The 20,145-nt window shown below is 50.9% G+C and overlaps 1 protein-coding gene across 1 annotated transcript in view; it reads right to left on the minus strand.

Annotated features, from left to right (window-relative positions):
• DNAH1 (dynein axonemal heavy chain 1) overlaps positions 1–20,145 on the minus strand; it is a 1,256,292-nt gene that overhangs the window by 659,325 nt on the left and 576,822 nt on the right. Inside the window, exons 27-28 of the mRNA XM_085624793.1 lie at positions 17,235–17,398; positions 305–418 (exon numbers count right to left, since the gene is read on the minus strand). Coding sequence (XP_085480919.1) covers positions 305–418; positions 17,235–17,398 — 278 coding nt within the window. The remainder of the gene's footprint in view (positions 1–304; positions 419–17,234; positions 17,399–20,145) is intronic.

Genomic DNA, 20,145 nt, shown 5'->3' on the forward strand with positions numbered 1-20,145 from the left:
ATGATGATTACTATCTTCTCCCACTGTTGATTGATATTGGACTTTAGTCATTTCTTGAAAAAAATCTAAGATTTTATTTGGTGAGCGAAATTCTCAAAAAGGGACACTAAAGAAAGCGGATGTAGACATTGGTTAATTCTGAGACTCAACTCGTTTCATCTGCTGCTGATAGATATCCGTATAGAAAACCACTTTATTTTAAAATTGGCCCCGATTATTATTTCCGTGAGTGTATGCTAATCCCATGTGTCTCAAACACCATACTGATAACATATGCACACCATGAAACTACAGACTTACAAACCTGTCAGTTAAAGGAGTAATCACAAGACGTCCGGTGTTCCCAAGATATTCATAGCCATAAATGAATTCTGCATTCACCGCTCGGATGTAGAGATCGTCCCTTGTCCAGTAGTATCTAACAATAAAATATAATTTGAGGACATATAAATGGAAAAATAATACAACCAGTTATGAAAGTAAGCATCTTTGTGAGATTCAAGAAGGGTCACAATTTCAGATGTCATTCAAAAAGAAGCAGAATATGATGGGCATTGAAGATAGTGATGGAAGTGCATTATGGGATAATTTACACTGCAGTGAACTTAATGAATAGAGTGGCATGAAGTCAGTAGGCTGGGTACATCGGGTTACCAAGAAGGAGCAACAAAGCGCAAGCTAACCTTCAGACTTCATTGAACATCACATGCCTGTGGATAGTTCCAAACTTCAGGTAGGAGATGAACAAGTTACTTACCGTCAGTAAAGCACTTTCTGGTGGATACTCTAACTGTGGATTCCTCACCTTGTGGATATCCCCGGCCGGATCTGGAAAATCATAATCAGTGCTCCTGTGCACCGATAGTTGAAGCCATGGGACTGTGCGCTGACTTCGTTCTACTCCAGAAGTGAAGAGCAGAGCCACATATAAGCACCACCAAAGCACCACCATTTCGTAGGCCAGCCCGTGCCTTGTAAATTGGAACATCTTTAAATGGAAAAGTAAAGTATTCCACAGAACACGGAGTAGGGCGGGCTGTGAGGAATCTGTGGTTAGAGTATCCATCAGAAAAACTGTAACAGCACCTGGATACCCTCATGGGTACCAAGCAGTGCTCTACAAATCCACATTCCATTTCATTACAGGAGGTAAGCAACTTGTTTTTCTGATGGATACTTCTAACTGCAGATTCCTCCCTTGTGAATAGATAGCAAAACAGTTCCTCCCAAGGTGCTAGGTTTATGGATTGGCTCAAGTCAAAATCTTCTGCAAGACCGCAATAGTAAAATACCCATCCTAACGGACCTAACTGTCAAAGTAAGAGTGCTTCGTGAATGTGTTCACTGGTGCCCATGTAGAAGCCTGGCAGATATCCAGACCAGGCATTTCACATGCCAACTCAGTGGTAGCAGCCTTGACTCTCGTGGAATGATCCCTCAAACCTCCTGAAGGCAGCTTCTTGGCCAATGCTCTGAGGATCTTAATAGACAGAGAACTATCCATTGGGAGATGGTCCGCTTCTAGACTGCTTACCCTTCTTTGCCACAGAGAACATCACAAAGAGCCGATTGTCACTCCAATGCCCAATGGTTCGATCAATGTAAATGCTCAGTTTTCTCTTGGAGTCCAAGCAATGGCGCCCTCTTCCTCCTCCTTCAAGGAATTAGGTAGAGCAAAGGTGAGAAGAGTGATGACTTGTCCAATGTGAAATGGCATAAACACCATTGGCATGAATGCAGCTCGAGTTCTTAATACCAGTTTGTCTGGTAAAAAAGTTGCATAAGGCATATGGACTGAGAGGGCCTGAAGTTCATTCACAGGCCATATTGATGTTATTGCAATCATAAAACGGTTTTTATGGTCAGGCGGTGCAATGGGTAACTATGCATCAGCTCAAAATGGGTAAACAATGAAGAAAGTGAGAACTACATTTAAGTCCCACTGTGGCATCACAAAGGGCTTTGGCAGAAACACATGTTGATAACCTTTAACCCCTTCGCCGCGGCAGGAATTCTGCCGCGGCGCTGGGGGGGTTTGGGGGCAGTTGCGGTGCCGCTGTGCTCGTAACGGAACCACTCCGTCACGAGTCACGGGTGAGCTGTGCTCATGACGGAGTGGTTCCGTCACGTCTCCGCCCACTGCGCTAATCGCTCGCACAGGCGGGGAATTAGCGCCGCGTGGGCGGAGCGGCCGCCAACGGCCACAGCATGACGGAACCACTCCGTCATGAGTACAGCGCCCCCGTGGCTCATGACCGAGTGGTTCCGTCATGAGCACGGAAAGGGTTAAGAAAAGGCATCACAACAGGTGATTTGACCAACGAAGGATGTCTGGCAAATATATAAAGAATTATAGGGACCTTTAACAGGGTCCACTGCAACACCTTGCTGAGCCAAACACAAAGTAAGACATCTAACAATATGGCCTAGAACGGGTCAGTCTGATGGGTGCCAAACCAAGCCACAAACGTATCTCAGTAGCTGGCATACTCAGATTTCATGGAAGGGCACCTGGCTGCCAGAATTACATCATTGATTTCAGAAGGTCAAAGGAGATCAACTGTCACCACTCAATCTCCATGCGTGCTGCTGTAGGTTGCAGAGGTCTGGCTGCAAGGCTCTTCCCTGCTACTGTGAGAGAAGATCATTGCAAAGTGGCAGCTTAATCGGAACACCGATGCTCAGGCCTAGAAGTACTGTATACTACATTCTCCTGGCCCAATCTCAAGCCATAAAGATGACTTGGGCCGGCCTTTCCTGGCCTTTTTTGGAACTCGGGGTAAAAGAGATGAGGGCAGGAAGGCGTACAGGAATGTGTCTCCAAGAGACAGCCTTCTTGGGGAGTCCTGTGTGCAAAATCGTTGAAACTGCACGTTCTTGGAGTGAGCACAGAGATTGAGCCAGAGGGATCCCCAATGTTGGAAGATGCCCTGCGGCACCTCTGGGTGTAACTGCCATTCATGATCCACAAGGCGTCAGCGCCTGAGTTTGTTGGCCCTAGCATCTAAGGATCCTGCTAGTGGTGTATAATCAGGGATGTCCTGATGACGCAGCCAGTTCCAGAGACACAGAACCTACTTGCACAGGAACCAGGACCACACCATGCCCTGCTTGTTGCAATACCATATGGTGGTGGTATGAACTTGCACCAGCCTCTCTTTGATGGCTGGCAAGAAGGGTGCCACGCCAAGCGAATCGCGCAGAACGCCAGCAAGTTGATGTGGAGGCGTGTCTCCGCTGGAAACTAGAGTTCTCTGTTCTCCAGCTCTCCCAGATGACCACCCCAACTCAGTACTGACACATCCATCACTACCTTCAGCTCTGGGTGAGGTAGGGAGAGAGGTTTGCTACTGGTTCAGTTGCAGTCGAGCAGCCACCACTGCAGATCTTTCGCAGCCTCCTCTGAAATCTTGATGAAATCTGTAAAGTTCTCTTGGTGCTCTGGGCCCACTGAGACTTGTGATCCCACTGCAGGGCTTTCATGTGCCACCTGCCATGGTTGGAGAGCAGGATGCAAGAGGCCAGTGGGCCACTAAGCCACAGAGCCATCCTCAGAGACCCAAAACAGAGGCTGCTTAATTGACAACCACATCACTGTCACGAGGTTCGCAGAAACCGAGGTAGGGGAAGAATCGGTCTCTCAATATCCAAACATGCATAGTGACAACCGACATCACTCTGGTGAACACCCAAGGGGCACATGTAAGGTTGAAAGGAGCACTGCAAATTGAAAGTGACTGTGGCCCACCTTGAACCGCAGGTGAAACCAGTGGGCCTGCAGGACTGTAATGTAAAGATAGGCATCCTCAGGTCCCATACCACCAAGCAGTTTCTAGGATTCAGGGTATATAGAGCCTAGGCCAGCATGAGCAACTTGAATTTGCCTTTTCGCAGAAAGGCTATGATAAGGCTAAAGATCCAAAATAGGATGAGGGCCTCTGTCCTTCTTCGGCACAAGGAAGTAGCAGGAATAACAGCCAGTGCCCACATCTGGGGCTTGTACATCCCTATGGGTCCTTTGGCCAACAGAACTAACACCTCCTGGCGTAAAAGTGGCACATGGTCCTCTGAAAGCTGCTCTGATGTATGCAGCAGCTGTGGTGGGTCAAAAAGGACAGGCAAGGTGTAGCCCAGTTGGTCAAATTGAAGGACCCATCTGTCGGATATGATGCTCTGCCAACCCTGAAGGAAGTGGCTAACCTGCCTCCAACCGGATGCACTAAAGAGGTTTGGAAACCGGAAGGGCAGGGGATTGAGACATACACTGACCTCAATAGCCTGTTCTTTGTCTGTTGGGTACACAGCTCAACATGGAAAGAGCTGGGAAGCCTGCTGTGCGAGCAGCGGCGGCTGACGCTGTTGAAATGCCAAGTTCCTGGCATTCTCCTGAAAAGAGAGAAACGATTGGAGAGATTGCTGAACTGGTGTCAAAAAACCCAAAGAGGGTTCCGAGATGCAGCTCTCTTTCTCAGATTAGGTGGGAAACACCGTAGGGCATGTCCATTAGGAACACCTGGACATCCAAGGAGGATCTCACCCATGCATGGCTTTGGAGCACCACTCTTGTCTAAATAGCCTTTCCTAGACAAACAGTGGTGTCTAGGCTCAATTGGATGACACACTTCCACATGGCTGACTCTGGTTTGTGTCCAAGTCAAACAGTTGGTGCAGCATTTGTGTGCGGATGCGCCTTAATGGTATATCATCAGAGGATCGGAGTGCTGGCTGTGCCATATCGAGATCTGGGTGCTATGTCAGACAGGGTGAATTAGGCTTAGAGTGGGATACCACAATAAGTTGTGGATCCTCCTCTGGTGCCGGCATCGATGACCACGAGATGAATGGAGATTTTGGCGCTGGACCAGAAGTCAGCACTCACGCCAGTTCAGAACCCGAGGCAAGTTTCAAGGGCACAGGCGGGACTGGTGGCAACCTGATTGGAGGCCACTGGGGATCCCTGAGGCCTGATGGCACATGAGAGAGAACCGGAAGCGCGCTGAAGATGTGCAGTGTGGCCTCTCTAAAGTTGAAACCTGCTGCAACATCACCTATGAGATCAAGGCTAGAATCAGCATCTCGCTGTAAATGGAGCGAAACCTGGAGGCACGGTGACACTCTCATGCCTTCCCTGGAGAATGAGAATGGCGTTAAGGGTCCAAGTCCCACTAGGACATTTTTGCTTCTTTTCGGAGTTACCTGAGCACCTGGATCATGAAAAAGATCTGCTGAGGTAACGACTTAATGAGCAGAAACAGGGACGTGCTCTTTCCTTCGAACAGGAGCAGGACATGCATGGAGACTCAAGTGTTTTGCCACAGAGCGTTCCGCTTCATGTTTTCTGGAGGCTTTCAGATTAATCTGGGCATAGTAGTTGCAGACCTTGGAGTCGTGTGCCATACCCAAACACCAGAGGCACACCTGTTGGGGATCTTTCACAGATATACGTTTGCGACTGTGCCTACAAGTTTTAAAACCTGTATTCTTAGTGGATGACATTCCCTTGCACACCGGAAGAGTTTAAGTAAGAAAAACAGACAGAAAAATTCTCTTTAAGTTATGAAAAAAAGGAGTGGAGCTCCGGATACACATCTGAAGGAGGAGAAAGAAAGGAACTGATGTCAGCGCACATGTGACGCTTATATGCGGCTCAGCAAATCACTTCTGGAGTGGAACAACGTTGGTGCGGAGTCACGCAGCATCACCTAATGACATACAGGACCACTGCTTTTTGAGTTTCAGGATTCGGTCTGGCGCCTGAGGATATTCACAAAGTGAAAAATCTGGAGTTAGAAGTTTCCATCACAAAACGTAGCTTCCATAGACTATGGAAATGAGACACAGAGCCAGGTGAAGTCTGGTCTTAATAAGTGTGGGTCAAAGAAGAATAAAAATAAACAATATGGTGTAAAACCATAAAATTCTGAAATGGGGTGGTATGGTCAAGATGGTGGCCAGATAAGACGTGTCTTTGTGTCTCTCCGGCTCCGCCAAGACATAGCACCAACCTAGCCTACTCGCACAAGCTGTCGCCGGTGGAGGGACGTGCTGGTCCGGTCCTGCAGTCTCGGCGGCATCCTCGGAGCTCTCCGAAGGACAGTAGTGCACATCCTGGAGAAGCTGGATGGAGGCCGACTCGCTGGGCACAACGTGAATGGCGCAGAGCAGAGCACTGCAGTGTCGGGCCCTGCTTGAGGGAGAGGAAAGTCTTGGCCTCCCGCTCTGAGACGAACAAGCCCGTGCTGCAGCAGAGTGCCCGGTAGTTGCCGACCAGCACTGGGGGGACCGGTGCGTCACCCCTGCACGTGCACGCAGCAGCTGAATGAGACGGCCGCCCGGGTGCGGGTCCTGGCGTAGGCCCGCACCCGGGCGGAGTGGAAAAGAGCACAGGCAAAGAGACGGCGAGAGCCGACCGCTCCATCCATCCCTGAGTGGACATCGACAGGCCTGAGTGCCCTCTGCAGACTCACCCTAGGATGTGAGGTACTGCTGCTTATGGCACGGAAGGTGCACAGCACCAGAGGGAGGGGCACTGAGTTTTGGCAGACGACTGGGGTCCGCTGACGCAAGGCTAAAATACATTTTGAAGGCCTCTTCAAATACAGAGAGCAGAGGGAGGGCCCCGGTGGCTCACCTCGGACCTCCTGGATACGGCAGGGGGCGGCCACTAGAGCTAGAACCTGCAGCAAATATTCCCCGATGCGGCAATCTTGGTGGGAAGGGACTTCAACCTAGTAATGGATGCTACGCTGGATCGAACCTGCCAGCGATCCATGCAGACGGGGGCTTTCTCGACTGAAGGCAGGTGCTGGCTTGAGGAGAATGGTTTATGGGACATTTGGCACCTGCAGCATCTGGCGGTGCGAGACTACACATTCTTCTCTGCAGCACACAAAACTTACGCACACTTAGACCATTTCCTCGCATCAGCAGCGCTGGCCCCCAGGCTGAAAGACGCGTTCATTGAGCGGAGATCCCTGCCAGACCACGCGATGATCATGGTCACGATGCAGGCCGATAATGGTCAGCCAAGCCCTTCCCGGTGGCACCCGAGGGAGGGTCTCCCCCAATCCCCGAACGCTCTATTAGGCATGCACTCGAAGCTTACAGAGTACTTGCAAAAGGATGATATAGACAACACCTCCCTGGCTGCAATCAGAGAAGCATTGAAACTAGTAATGAGGGGGGAATTTATCACAGTCTTGGCAGCAGAGAATCGGGAGCGCAGGGACAAACGGCGGAGTCTCGAACAAGAAGTAACGGAGATGGAATCTATCCATAAGCACACTGGGGCTCCGAGAATTTGGAGGGAGCTAGAAAAGAAACAGCTCCTTTTGAAACCACTAGACTTAGATAGGGCAGAGTATGCCCTCTTCTGACTTCGGCATAAATTCTTCTTGAGCAGCGACCGATGTGGAAGAGTGCTCGCTCAAAGGCTTAGAGTTAAGGCGATGGCTGCTGCAATCACCTCGATAAAACGGCCTACTGGAGAGGAAGTGCACACAGATCCCCAAATAGTTGAGACATTCAAAACTTTATATCAGACCTTATATGCCGACACTGACTCAGAGCCCCAGGAGGCTCATGCCTACCTTAAAGAAAGCTCGGTCACCCGCCTTCCAGAATCCCTCGCTACCCAGCTTGATCACCGTATACAATTTGAGGATGTGATCTCAGCAAATGTTCACAGCACAATTCTACAAGGTCTTTTGCCAGGAACTGGCACCACTGTCGACGCAGCTGTTAAACTCCTACCTTGAAACTGGGTCGCTCACTGATTCTATTTCAGAGGCCTCGATCTCTGTGATTCCCAAGCCCTTTAAAGATTCCAGCAAATGTGGGTCATACCGACCTATCTCCTTACTTAATACAGACGCGAAACATTTCGTTGGGTTCTTGGCAGCCCAGCTGCAACCGCTGATGGCTGGACTCAGACCCAGACTAAGCAGGGCTTAGGTGGAGATAATACTAAAAGACTCCTCCACCTCATGGTTGGTATCCATAGATCTCGCAAAGATGCACTGCTCCTGTCAATCGACACAGAGAAGGCATTTGACAGAGTCTGCTGGAGTTATCTTTTTGACACACTCCGCCATCTCGGCTTTGGGGACCAGTTTATTAAATGGGTTGGATGCATCTACCGGTGCTCCATTGATCGTTTGTACAAGTGAATGGGTTATCATCTTATCTGTGTCTGATAGCCTGCGGCACGAGGCAGGACTGTCTGTTGTCTCCCCTGCTCTTTGTACTCTACATGGAGCCACTAGCGCAAAGAATCTGAGACCATCCACTGCTTGAGAGTATTCGATTTGGAATGGACACCCTTAAAATCAGCCTATACGCAGACGATGTGATTCTCTCAATGGCAAACCCATACACTTCCCTACTGGCTTCGTTGGGAGAGCTGGAGAGCTTCAGAGAAACCTCAGGCTTTAAAGTGTATCTAAGCAAATCCCAAATCTTGAATCTATCAGCCCCTTAGGCATGTGAGGAGAGCCTATGGAATAAATTCCAACAGTGGGCGAATCAATCCATACCTTACCTGGGTATCCTTCTGGCCCCAACTCTTCCAAAGAACCTTGCGCTAAACTACGCTACGCTTATAGATCAGACAGCAAAGGCCCTGGACGGATGGTCCCGCCTGAAGCAGCCCTGCTTTGGATGTATCAAAGCGGTAAAAAATGACAATACTACCGCGCATTCTATATATCTTTCAGACACTACTGTTTGTCTCGCTACCGAAGGCCCTATGTACTCAGCAACTGGCTATTAATAAGTTTGTCTGGGGAGGAAAAAAAACGCGACTCTCCATTGCTCAACTGATTCAGCCCAAGCGGGAAGGAGGAGTAGGGCTGCCGTTGGTCCATAGTTATCTCCAAGCGGCGCACCTCCGCTATATAGTTGAGTGGAAACGCCCGCTCTCCGAAAAACACTGGTCCTTTATGGATCAAATAGTGGCGGGAGCAAATATCTGACGAGAAGCCTGGCTCCCACGTAAGCATAGGGCTTAGGGATTGTATTCCTCCCCAGTCACTTCCTCAACTCCGAAAGCATGGGACTCAGTAGCCGGTAAGAAAAGCCTAACAACATTCCCCTCCCCGATGTCCCCAATAGTGGACGACCACGACTTCCCCCTGGGCTGCAACTCAGAGGTGTTTCAGAGGTGGAGAGAACTATGATGTAAATGGGTGGGCTCATTTTTTTATCCTAATGGATTATTCCATTTGAGCAATTGAGGCTAGACTACGAGCTCCCTTTGACAGACGCCTTCCACTATCTCCGGCTACGACATTGGGTCACCTCCCCAGACTATCATGCAACGGCCTCACGGCCACTCACAGTCTTTGAGAAGTGGCTGGTGCATAAAAAGGACGATAAGCATCTAGTCTCTGAGCTCTATGCCATGCTCTCCACTGGGAAGGAGGGAGGACGCACTAAGGGACAGCTGTGATGGGAGGAAAAGTTGGGTAGGGCGCTTTCGGATAAAGAGTGGGCTGACATACACTACAGGGCACACGGCACGTTGCACAGCACTGCAGGGACAGAATCGGTCTACAAAGTAATAACATACTGGTATCTCACCCCAGCCCGCATTCATAGCTGGGATAAAGGCAGCTCTGAGAAATTTTGAAGGGGATGCAGCTTTGCAAGCTCTCTAGTGCACTTATTATGGCACTGTCCAAGACTGGTTTATTTCTGGGAGCTAGTCTTGGAAGATATTGATAAAGCTTTCGGCACCACACTTCCACGCTTCCCAGTCTACACCTTACTAGGGTTGCCGAATCCTCTGATTTTCCCCCTACGCTCCCTGAAAAGGAGACAAATAGCATTGGCACTGCTGGTGGCGTGCCAAGTAATTCTGGCCCACTGGGGCACCTCAATTGCACCAGACCACACGGCATGGCTGGCATCATGGTTAACCTAACCCATGGAACTACTGTACTTGGTTGCTGAATGCAAAGTGGAGGACTAAGCTAAGCTGTGGGCCCCTTTTCTCCGGATTCTCTGAACAGATCTACGAGAAATACCATGTCCCAAATACTTGCAAATACTGCGATTACTCCCTAGAAGTGAGGAAGAGGCGATACCGTCCCCACAGGAGGCGTTCATTGTTCCACCAACGTTATAATCTGTAACTATGTGAAGCTAATTAGAGTAGAAATAGGTTTGCATTATTATTTTGTATGTAAAACAGCCCTTTAAAGGAATAACGGCCCATTGACACTTAACACAGTAGTTCTAGGGGGGGCGTGGCTTGGCTGCCGAGCGGAATGGCTGCCTGAAACCGCAGCTCCGCCGATCGAGCACAGAAATCCTTCAATTATTTGCTGAACTGGGGTGCGGGCTCGGACCTCCCCGCCCGAGACGGTAGTCCAGGGTGTCCGCCCTTTACTTTGGCTGTTCTGACCCCGTCGGAGACGCGTGGGCGGAGAGCGGCCCGCGGGAAGCACGGAGACGCGGCGGCCTACAACAATCGCGAGAGCCGGGGCCTTGCGTGTGGAGGGCCCGAAATCTGTTCGAGGGGTGAGGCAGAGGCTGTTCGATCGCCCCAGGAGACGCGCGCCCCGCCGGATGTTCACCCCCTTCGGCTGAAACAGTGAAGCTGAGACAGCGGCGGCTGGTGTGGAGGACACCGAACGTGGACTGGAGGTGCGTCTAGGGGAGAGGCCCGAACGCACTGCGGCGCTCTGGGAGCTCGCTGGATACCGGGGACGGCGCGAAAAGGTCTTGATGCTTGCGATCGGCGGGCGCTGCTGGGCCCTGCTCTGGGAGCACGTGTTGCCGAACCTCATGGTCTGAGACTCTGATCTGTTCCTTTCACTCGCCTGCCCCTGGATTGCATGCCGGTGAACAGTGACGGGCCCGATCGGCTGATTGCAGTGGCGGCCATTTTCCCTGAAGCCGTAGTTCTATGGTCGAAGGTTCCAGGGCGACGATCGGAGAGTCATGGTCGCCTGCCGTACATGTCCCGACCATACTGCAGTGATGTTGGGGCGTTGACCTGGGATGCGGACAGTGAACGGCTGTACTAGTGTTGGCCTGCTCCGACTCTCCCCGCTTGGTCCGTTTCTCTGTGCCCGGTGCGTGACCCGCCACTGGGGACCCAGCCCTCTTGCCTACCAACGAGGCCTAACCGCCCTGCTGCCCTTGACGAGACGCTGGTGGTTGGCGATTGGCGGCGACTGGTGCAGTGTGAGGAGTCCGCGGCTCGGCCGCCCACACATACTACGGGCGCCGGGTAGCATCCGGTGAGCGGCCATGGGCAAACCGGACACGCGGCAGCCGAAAATCACCTTTGACAAGTCCAAGCAGAAGCCGCCGGACCCAGACCTCCGTGATGCTGAGTCTTCTCGAACAGACCGGAGTGGTGCTCAGGATGTGGACATTAAAGCCATGTTTCAGGAACTGAAAACAAGTTTACATGGCATTGACGGCAAAATGGATGCGCTGGCGGCCCGCATGGACGGTATCACGTCTCGCATGGACAAGCAAGAGGGGAGAGTGGAATCGCTCGAAACACGTGTGGCCGACACGGAGGAAAATCAGACCGGCCTTGCCGGCCAACTGCGGGGCATGGATAAGATCCTGACACTCATACAACAGAAAAATGAGGATTTGGAAGCGCGCTCGAGGCGCAACAACGTCCGCATCACGGGTGTGGCGGAAACGACGGACATAACCAACATGGAGCTCTTTGTTGAACAAATGTGTAAGGATCTGTTTGGGTCGGGTTTGTCTTCGATGTTCCTGGTCGAGAGGGCTCACAGATCATTGGGGCCCAGGCCTAAACCAGGTGCACCGCCCCGGCCTATTATTGCACGAATCTTAAATTATAGGGACCGGGACGTGATCTTACGAATGGCAAGAGACATGTCAGACGTGCAATACAAGGGCAACCACATTGCACTATATCCGGACTATACGATGCAGGTTCAGGCCGCTCGAAGGGAATTTTTGCCGGCGAAGAAACTTTTTCAACAGGCGGGCACCAAATACTCCCTCATCTACCCTGCTAAACTCCGGGTCCAAGGTCCCGGTAAACCGTCCTTCTTTGTTGATGCGAAGGCGGCTCTGAAATATGCCAAACAACTGTTAAAGGACCAAAAGTCTCAGGCACCTGCAGATGACCCGGACCAGCGGGACAGGCTAAGTGATGTTGAATGACTGCTCCTGTATGCTTCTAGTTAAGTCACTGGGTGTTGCCTGTCCGCGCTGTGCTGGGCCATAGAGAACGTTTAATTCCCTGGAGTACCAATTTCAGATGCTGGAAGGGAGCTGAGTAGGACTGCGGGATTGGGGGGGGAGGGTCCTTGAGCTGGTACACTAGGCCCGCGCTCGATCGCCCTGTCATGAGTACAGGGCTTGTGGGTGGCCAACCTGCGTACCTCAAGGGATGATTCCCATTCATTGTTCACATCTAGGGACTGTAGTTACAGTTGTCGTAGTTGGGAGGGGGACCTGGGAGGTCATTGCACAACCTGATTGGGGGGTTGGAGCGGGTGGGGTAGGGGTTTGGTCGTGGTTGGGGGTTTTTGTTGAGTTCTATTTAAGTTTCAGAGCTGGGTCGGAGGAGGCGAAAACTGCTATTGAATCGCACATTGTGCACTGCACGCTGCCATGTCGACAGTCACCTAGCAAGAGGTGTTCTGGCATTTGCCGGGCAGGCTGCCCAGATGGCCGGGTGGGACGTGTGCTGTCTGTCAGAGAAGGGTTGCAGAAAGTGACGCAACGAGGAACAGGTCCGTGGCCTGGTCGAGTTTTATTCCAATGCTTGTTGCTGTGTGGAGGTTCCCTACCTTGTCGGCGGGCTTACAGATTGCTGAGGCATGGCCGCCCCCCTCTGTTGAGACCCGCTGGGTTGGAAATGCTTGCTTCGAGATTTTGCAGGAATTGGCCGGGCGACTGGGGGGTTGGTGTATGTCTGATGCTTGCCCGAACTTTGTTAACACTCCTGGTGCTGTGAATAGCATAAAGTGTATTACCTGGAATGTACGAGGCATGAATGATAGAGGGAAAGTGAGACTGATACAGGCCTTCCTAATTAGAAAAGGTGCGGACATTTGCCTTCTGCAAGAGACGCACCTGACGGCCAATGCTGCGCAGCTGCTCAGGCACAATCGATGGGGTGAGGTAGTCCACGCTCACTATTCTAACTACTCTAGAGGGGTGGCGATACTTATCAGAAAGGGGCTTCACTGGAGGACGCATGAGGAAATCAGGGACGCAGGGGGCAGGTATGTTCTGTTGGTCGGTTCGCTGTGCGGCGCGAGAGTGATTCTGGTGAATGTGTATGGCCCGAATGACGATAATCCAGAGTTCTACGAGGAATTGTGGCATAGGGTGCGGACCTGTGGACCTGCGGCGATATTGTGGGGAGGTGACTATAATGTGGTACTGTCAGATACTCAAGATAGGCAGGACACAACTCGGGAACATCACCCCAGGGCGTCGGAGGCGCTTGGCCATATTATGCAAGAGGCAGGGCTGGTGGACTCCTGGAGGACACTGCACCCTGAGGCCCGCGCCGGTACGTGTATCACAGCTCATCGTGCGGCCTGGTCCAGATTGGACTTCTGGCTGCTGTCCAGAGATTTGCACTCATCGGTGTTAGAGGTGACTCACTTGCCGCGGTCTCTTTCTGATCATGCCCCGGTTTGCTTGACGCTATCCACGCCGCCGCAGTACATTCAGCCGTTTAGTTGGAGGTTCCCCTCCCGTGCGCTGCGCGACCAGGTCTTCCAGCATTCTTTGCGGGAAAGATTGGAGGAATACTTCGCACTCAACGAGGGCTCAGTTGATTCACCTGGCGTGCTCTGGGAGGCCTGTAAGGCAGTAACCAGGGGTCATTGCATGGCACTCAAAACTGGGGTTCTGCGCTCCATTAGAGATACCCTGAGCAAGTTGGAATCTGAGCTAGCCCAGCTTGAAGCTGCGATGATGGCGGCCCCTTCTGGTGGTGCGAGTGCAGCCTTCAGGTCGAAACTGACCAAGTATCAAGAGGAGGCGGAGAGGGAGGTCGCGTTCTTGTCCAAAGATTCTCAGGCCAGACGTTACGGAGAGTGTGATCGAGCTGGACGAACACTAGCAAGCATGCTGCGCCCGCCACGTGGGTCGGAGCATATTCTCGAGCTACAAGGGTCAGGGGGTGAAGTGATTCGAGATCCTCCGGCTATACTGACAGTGATGACAGATTACTATAAGGACTTGTATACCTCTAAGGTTACACCTGATGACACTATTATTAGTGACTACCTGGACACCATAGCACTTGCGTGGTTCAGTAATAATGCCCGACAATATATGGACCTACCCTTCACGCAGGAGGACATTCGAGCGGTGATAGCCGCTATGCCACTCAGCAAGGCACCAGGCCCCGACGGGCTGACGGCGGCCTTCTACAAGGAATATGCAGACCTACTGGTCCCGCGATTGCACAGTGTTTTTGAGGAAGCGATGGAGATGGGCATCCTCCCTTCCTCGATGCGAGAGGCCCTTATCATTACGCTGCTTAAACCTGGCAAAAATCCTGTTACCCCGGACGCATATCGCCCACTCTCGCTAATTAATCTTGACGCCAAAATTTACGCGAAATTACTCGCTGACCGTCTGAAATTCATGCTGCCACAGATAGCGTTGTCCGATCAGTCGGGCTTTGTAATGGGGAGGTCCACTTCCCACAATCTCAGAGTGCTGTTTGGGCTCCTGCATTATTTGGATCCCAAGGTACAAGCCGCGGCCGCATTGCTTGACGCCACTAAGGCGTTCGACTCATTAGAGTGGAAATTCCTACGGGCGTTATTCACTCGCATGGGTTTCAGCCCCTCCTTTGCCAGGCGTATTGGAATACTCTATAATCACCCGACGGCTAGGGTGCGGGTCAATGGTCAGACGTCTGCCCCGATCCCCATAACCAGAGGGACTCGTCAGGGCTGCCCCTTGTCGCCATTGCTGTTCGCCATTGCGACGGAGCCGCTGGCGGCTCGTTTGCGCCAACATCACACTCATCGCAGTATTGGCTTCACATCGCGTGGCCTGTTGGTGTCTATGTACGCCGACGACATATCCATATATATGATGAATCCATCGGACAACTTTGACCCACTGATGCGCGAGGTGACAAGATACAGTGGCCTCACAGGTATCGATATCAACTGGTCGAAGTCGGCGATGTTCCCGCTGACGGACGGTACGAGTCAATGCCATACGGAATTCCCGATTGACTGGGTCACTGATGAGATTAAATACCTGGGCGTACGCTTTAGCCGATCGGTGCAGGACATATGGCTGGCCAATTTTGGTGTGGCCGTGGAGTGGCTGGAGTGTAAGGTGAGGCGCTGTAAGGCGCTGCCGCTATCACTGATGGGCCGCATAGCAATTGCTAAAATGGTGGTCGTTCCTAAGTTTCTTTACTTATTCGTTAACATCCCCCTGCCACTCACTAGGTCGTTCTTCCGTCGGCTTCGCTCCGCCTTGCTTGAACTGGTCTGGGCGGGTAAGCAGCCCAGAGTGGCCTGGAACCTCCTCACACTTCCCTTCCGTCAGGGAGGCCTCGCGGCCCCGGACATGGAGCTATATGCGTACAGTGCTCAGGCCCAATACCTGCACTTCTGGCAGCACCCGATCCCTTACCAGCCGCACGTGGCTATCGAGATGGACGTTGCGGCCCCCTGCCCCCTTCGTGCAGCGGTGTATCACAGATACAGACGCTCCCGGGATGACATTGACACTGTTGAAATGGTCCGCTGGGCCTGGTCAAGCATTGCCAAACGTGCGGGCGTTGATGCTTTATATGCGCCAAGCATGACCCTTGCGGATAATCCACTACTGGGGCCATTGACGGACGCGGCGGTGGTGCGGCGGGCGCAGGCCTCCGGCCTGAAGGTGGCGGGAGACTTGTACCCAGACGATACCTTCCTTGCATTGCGGGATATGGCGGCAGCGTCGGAACCGACGGCCTCGGAGCTTCTTCTCTACTATCAACTGCGGTCCGAATGCAAGGGCAGGTACCCTATGTTTCCAGATGCTCCGCCGACGCTTGCGGCCCTGGAGGACGTACTCTCGAATTCCTCCGCGCGCAAACTGATCACACGTATCTATAGAGCTACTCAAAACACAGCTCCGGTTGTGCACACTGACTCTAGATCCTCGTGGGAACATGAAGCGGGTATATCTATTACCGAGAAACAGTGGGAGTACTGTTGCTCCCAACTTGAAAACCTATCCCCTAATTATAGGCTGCGGTTGGTACACTTCAACTATCTGCACCGGACTTACCGTACGCCCATGCAACTGTGTAGGATGGGACTGCGGTCTGATGCGAACTGTTGGAGATGCGGTGAGAAGGAGGCCGCGTTCTATCACCTTGTATGGGTGTGTGGTCCCATACGCGACTTCTGGATTGCAGTCTTCAATACCGTGGGGCAGATTGTGGGGGTGGAACTGGAGCCGGACCCACTTGTGGCCCTCTTGGGATTCGTTAGAAATGTGCCTAAGGCCTCACGTAGGCTTGTGGCCCTTTTACTATTACTTGCTAAGCGTCAAGTAGCGCTACACTGGAAGAAGTCGATGCCGCCGAAAGTGGCGGCCTGGATAAGATCGGCGGTGTACTGTAGGGAGCAGCTGACCTCATACTGGGACCAGCTGCCACAGCGCTCGCGGCCTGTAGATATATTGCAGCCACTGGTGGATTGGTTGGCTAGCACGACAGCGTTGGAAGTTGACTAGGCGGTCTGATTGTGGCTTTGGTGACGTGGCGAGGTTGGAGTTTGACTGTGGTGCGCTGTACGTGGTGATCCGCCTGACATAAGTGATCTGGGGTTTGGGGCTCGTATTCTTTGGGGGGTTGTCAGTCGATTGAGTTGCCTGGGCGGGCTATGGGCGCAGCGTGAAGGTGATTATGACATTTCGATTATTCATTGTTTGCTTCCTTTCGACTCGGGCTCTCTGTTAGTTTTGTTTTGTTTGGTCCATTGCAAAATGTTGTATTGCTGTTCGAATTTACGACCTCAAATGCTTGGGCGGAGTTCCGCCTCGCAAACTAGCTGCCTGCCTCCGGGTTGTTGGCTGAATAGCAGTGTACTCTTCGATGGAACAATAAAGGTTTTGGAAAACAAAAAAAAAAAAAAAAAAAACACAGTAGTTCTAAAACATATCATCTAGCAAACATCCTTACCAAATTTGAGGGGGAATAAAAGAGTGGTATTTTGCGAATCATAATTAATAGGTTTATTCTATACCTGAGCTGAGAGATCCACTCAAAATCATTTACACTGGTCACTTTTTCATCAACAAGCTTAGCAGCAACATCCTTGGCATGGACTTCAATCACGATCAGAGCAGAGAGGACCGTTCTCTGCATTCTAGACAGTTTACCACGCACCAGGGCCACCAGGTCACTCAACTGTAAAAACAAGAAGCAGATTCAGAGAGCCATTCAATCAAATATGCGAACAAAAGCAGGTTGTTGAGGTCGATATGAAGAGCAGAGCAGCTGATAATGCAAACTTTAATACCACATGATACAATCAATACAACTGTCATATACCTGAAGGACTGGTCATGCCAGTGCATTAAACCAACAACACAAATGAGACTCCTGGTTCTGTCAAATGGAAGAGTGCTAAGGGGATGTCCCTTTTAAAGGACGGTTTCCCCCACCCACCTGAAGGTGGCATGCTTCATCATAAGGTAACCTCCTCGCATTATCAGACTAGTCATAATGCAAGCTACAACACCCTCTTTGAGAGAGAGGAGCTCAGGGATGTTTTCTTTGGTAAAGAGGTCTACTAAACCTGTAGGTGAGCAGGGTGGGGTGAGGAGTGCAAAAAAGAAGAGCAGTTTGAGCTAAAACTAACTCTAGAGTGCGCAACAGACCTTATGAGGGTGCCCCAGGGCCAGGATTAAAACCAGGCTATGACAGGATGGAATTCAACCTGTCATAGAATGAAAAAGTATGTCAACATATTTCAGTTTGGTACCCTCCTAAGAGGTGTGGTAGCTTTCTTCAGGCCCTTGTGAAAAGTGTACTAAGGTGTAAGTGATAAAGGCACTGTGTTGCAGGCAAATAGAAAAATAATGGTATACAAAACCAGTGGTTGAAGTGGAATACTACTCAGTCAGGGGTCCACTGGTGGGTGTTTAGCCGCAAAAGTCAGGTAACAAGCTTCAGCTTTACCTTGGCGCAAACTCAAGGTGGCGTCAAGTCCTGTTCGGCTTGAGCGTGGGTTGCGCCAGGAAGGTAGCTTGCCAAATATCATCAGTAGTTTGAAATAATGACTAAAGCTTTAGGGCAAAGCTACGTTGTTCATTCATCCACTGAGCTACTGGGGCACCAGTGACTAAACTGTAAGCCAGCAGACTTGACATTCAAACTGATATAGCAAAGGGAGTCCCATCACATACCTCTGAAATAGTAGTCAAACTCTGTGGGGCTAAATGCTTGGTCATATATTGGTCTAATATCATCATGGGACACTTGGTGGAGATACCAAAGCCTATAAAGAACAAGTTACTTACCTTTCATGATGCTCTTTCTGGAGGATACACTATGAATATATATAAACAACAGGAGAGAGAGGGAAATTGTAGCACCCACTCTTGTTCTCCCAGGGAATACTCAATAAACAACAAAAGAGTGAAGCCAAAAAGTAAAGGGCTATCAACAGGAGTCACTCATGTTCTTTAAAAGAGCCCTCACTCACCAACCTAGTTGGTGACATGCTTCATCATTGGGCTCCCACCAGAGAGGCCGAGTGCCTCTCCGGTGTGCTACGACGCCTGACTACAGCAGAGCAGGATTTTTTGTTTTATGATAAGTGATGGTGCAAAAACGGGATAAAATAGTCTTTACTATTCCAAAAGAATTTTAATGGTGGGATAGTAAGGCTAGATTAAAATGTGTAATGTGCGGTGGATGTTGCGACTGAGTAAATTGATCAGTCACATCCTAAGTAAAAGTGAGGTCTACATGTTTCAGCCTTCAAGTACTAATCGCAAGGCTTTCTTCAGGACCAGGGACCATGGCGGTATACACTCGCTAAGGAGCACCCTAACCAGTGGCCGCAATGGGAACCGAGTTACTCACGGTTCGCAACTGATGCCTTCAGGACTTCTGAATGCGTAAAGACTGTTAGATGTAGGGAAGTTTTACATCATGGGTCCTGGCAGGGGGCGGTGACTTATAGTCACACGCACTCCAAAGTCTGCCGCCCATGTGGCACCTAGTTTGTGCCCGGACAAGCATGTCACCAACTAGGTTGGTGAGTGAGGGCTCTTTTAAAGAACATGAGTGAATCATGTTGATACCCCTTTACTTTTTGGCTTCACTCTTTTGTTGTTTATTGGGAATACACTATGAAAGTACAGATTCCTCACCTTTAGAATTTCCCCAGGTGCCAGACTGGATCCAGAAGACTTTTCAGCATTGCCCCTGTGCGCAGGAGGTGGTGTTGGGCAGCTTCCCATCGACTCCACTGCACCCCAGAAGTGGCAGCTGGAGCCGCATATAGGAACCACCAAAGCGCACTCACTTCAGTTTCTTACTGGACTCCACCCATACACTCGGACATGAAGCCCAAACAACTGCTTGTGCCAGTGTGCAGATCTCTAATTTGAGACCTGTTTTAGATGGAACAGAAAAAGGAAGGGAGGAATCTGTGGTTAGAAAGAGTAGCGACCAAAAGAGCTTTACCAAAGTTATTCTGATGGATACTTCTAACTGCAGACTCCTTACCTTAAGAATAGATATCAATGCAGTACCTCCCTCAGTGGTGAGTCTGGGGAATAACTGAGACCAAAAAGTCCTGCAAGTCCGAATGGCCAAAATGTAGTTCCCTTAGGGCCTGGCTGTCAAGGCAATAATGCATTGTAAACGTGAGAACTGATGCCCACGTAGCAGTCTGAAAAATATCCAGGACAGGCACTCTGTGTGCCAGCACAGTAGTAGAAGCCTTGTTCGGTTGGAGTTCAGCAGATGAGCCTGCCTTGAACAGCCAGTCTTCTGGATCTCCAGCCTGATCCCGGCAGGGCTGGAGTGCCTGTTATTTAGTTGGAGGGACTTGGTGCTGCATGCAAGCGATGCCTCGAAAGGGGCAAAATTGTTCTGAATACTGCCTTGCTGGTGTGGAGGGACCAAGGGAGCGGGCAGTG

Source organism: Triturus cristatus, chromosome 9 (genome assembly GCF_964204655.1).
Source record: "Triturus cristatus chromosome 9, aTriCri1.1, whole genome shotgun sequence".
NCBI classification, from domain to species: Eukaryota; Metazoa; Chordata; class Amphibia; order Caudata; family Salamandridae; genus Triturus; species Triturus cristatus.